Raw genomic sequence first — 850 nt, forward strand, 5'->3', positions numbered from 1 at the left:
GACCGCTCCGTGCGGCGTCTCCCGGGAGCTCCCCCGCTCCCCAGCCATCTGCGGGTCAATGAGAGACAACCGGCAGCATCTGGCAGATATGGTCACAGGAGGTGAAATCACTCACCAACGAGAGGGTGGACGGGGATCAGGCAGGGCAGTTGCATTCGGGGCAGCGGGTCAGAGTGCACAGATCTCACTAATTTGTGTGACGCAAATGAATAAGATTCAAGCCCAGCAGCCGGGGACAATACAGCGGGAGCCATTGTCTGAGTGCAGGGAGGTTCGCTGGAGCTGCAGGCGCCCATGCCTTGGTTGCATGTCTTCCATCTGCGATACAACAGCGACACGGGAGAACGCAGTCCACAGGTTTATCCCCGTGTCAGGACGCCCTGCGTCCTTGCACACCATGGCTCGGAGAGCTGTTCTCCCAATGCCCCAAGCTGTCTGCCCTGTGACCTTATGTATTTTATGGTGTTACTCTTCATGCTGTTTATACAGCCTGAGGAGCAGCTCTCCCTGCCTGAACAGGGCAGATGCTTCCTTTCCACTCGTACAGGCACATGTACGTGGTCTTTTCCTTGTTAAATTGTTCTAGCATAGAGTTCCTAAAAAAATATAAAGAAAATAAAAATATTAATTGGAAAAGCAGTAATTTTGAATAAGAAAGTCAGCCCTTAAAGTCAACCCTTTTATATTTTTAGTTCAGCCTTAAGTATAACTTACAGAAGGAAAGCAGAGATTCCTTTTTTACTGCAGTAAACAGTGCCCTTTAGCGGGCAAATTGCTGGTTAGAAACTTCCCTGATGAAAAAAGTCCTCTAGTTCCTCTGTACGAGGAGTGTCTAGTTTAGCTATGTGAA

The 850-nt window shown here is 49.2% G+C and overlaps 1 protein-coding gene and 1 long non-coding RNA gene across 6 annotated transcripts in view; one reads left to right on the forward strand and one right to left on the reverse strand.

Annotated features, from left to right (window-relative positions):
* Window positions 1-311, reverse strand: part of LSM14B (LSM family member 14B) — a 12,685-nt gene extending 12,374 nt beyond the window's left edge. For all 4 annotated transcript variants that reach the window (XM_017734446.1, XM_017734438.1, XM_017734428.1 and 1 more), the window contains exon 1: window positions 116-311. In XM_017734446.1, coding sequence (XP_017589935.1) covers window positions 116-296 — 181 coding nt within the window. In that variant the 5' untranslated portion in view covers window positions 297-311. The remainder of the gene's footprint in view (window positions 1-115) is intronic.
* The window catches only part of LOC108446799, a 12,591-nt gene continuing 11,747 nt past the window's right edge, over window positions 7-850 (forward strand). For both annotated transcript variants that reach the window (XR_001862102.1, XR_001862106.1), the window contains exon 1: window positions 7-101. This is a non-coding gene — a long non-coding RNA (uncharacterized LOC108446799). The remainder of the gene's footprint in view (window positions 102-850) is intronic.

Source organism: Corvus brachyrhynchos, unplaced genomic scaffold (assembly GCF_000691975.1).
Source record: "Corvus brachyrhynchos isolate BGI_N302 unplaced genomic scaffold, ASM69197v1 scaffold10, whole genome shotgun sequence".
Classification (NCBI taxonomy): Eukaryota; Metazoa; Chordata; class Aves; order Passeriformes; family Corvidae; genus Corvus; species Corvus brachyrhynchos.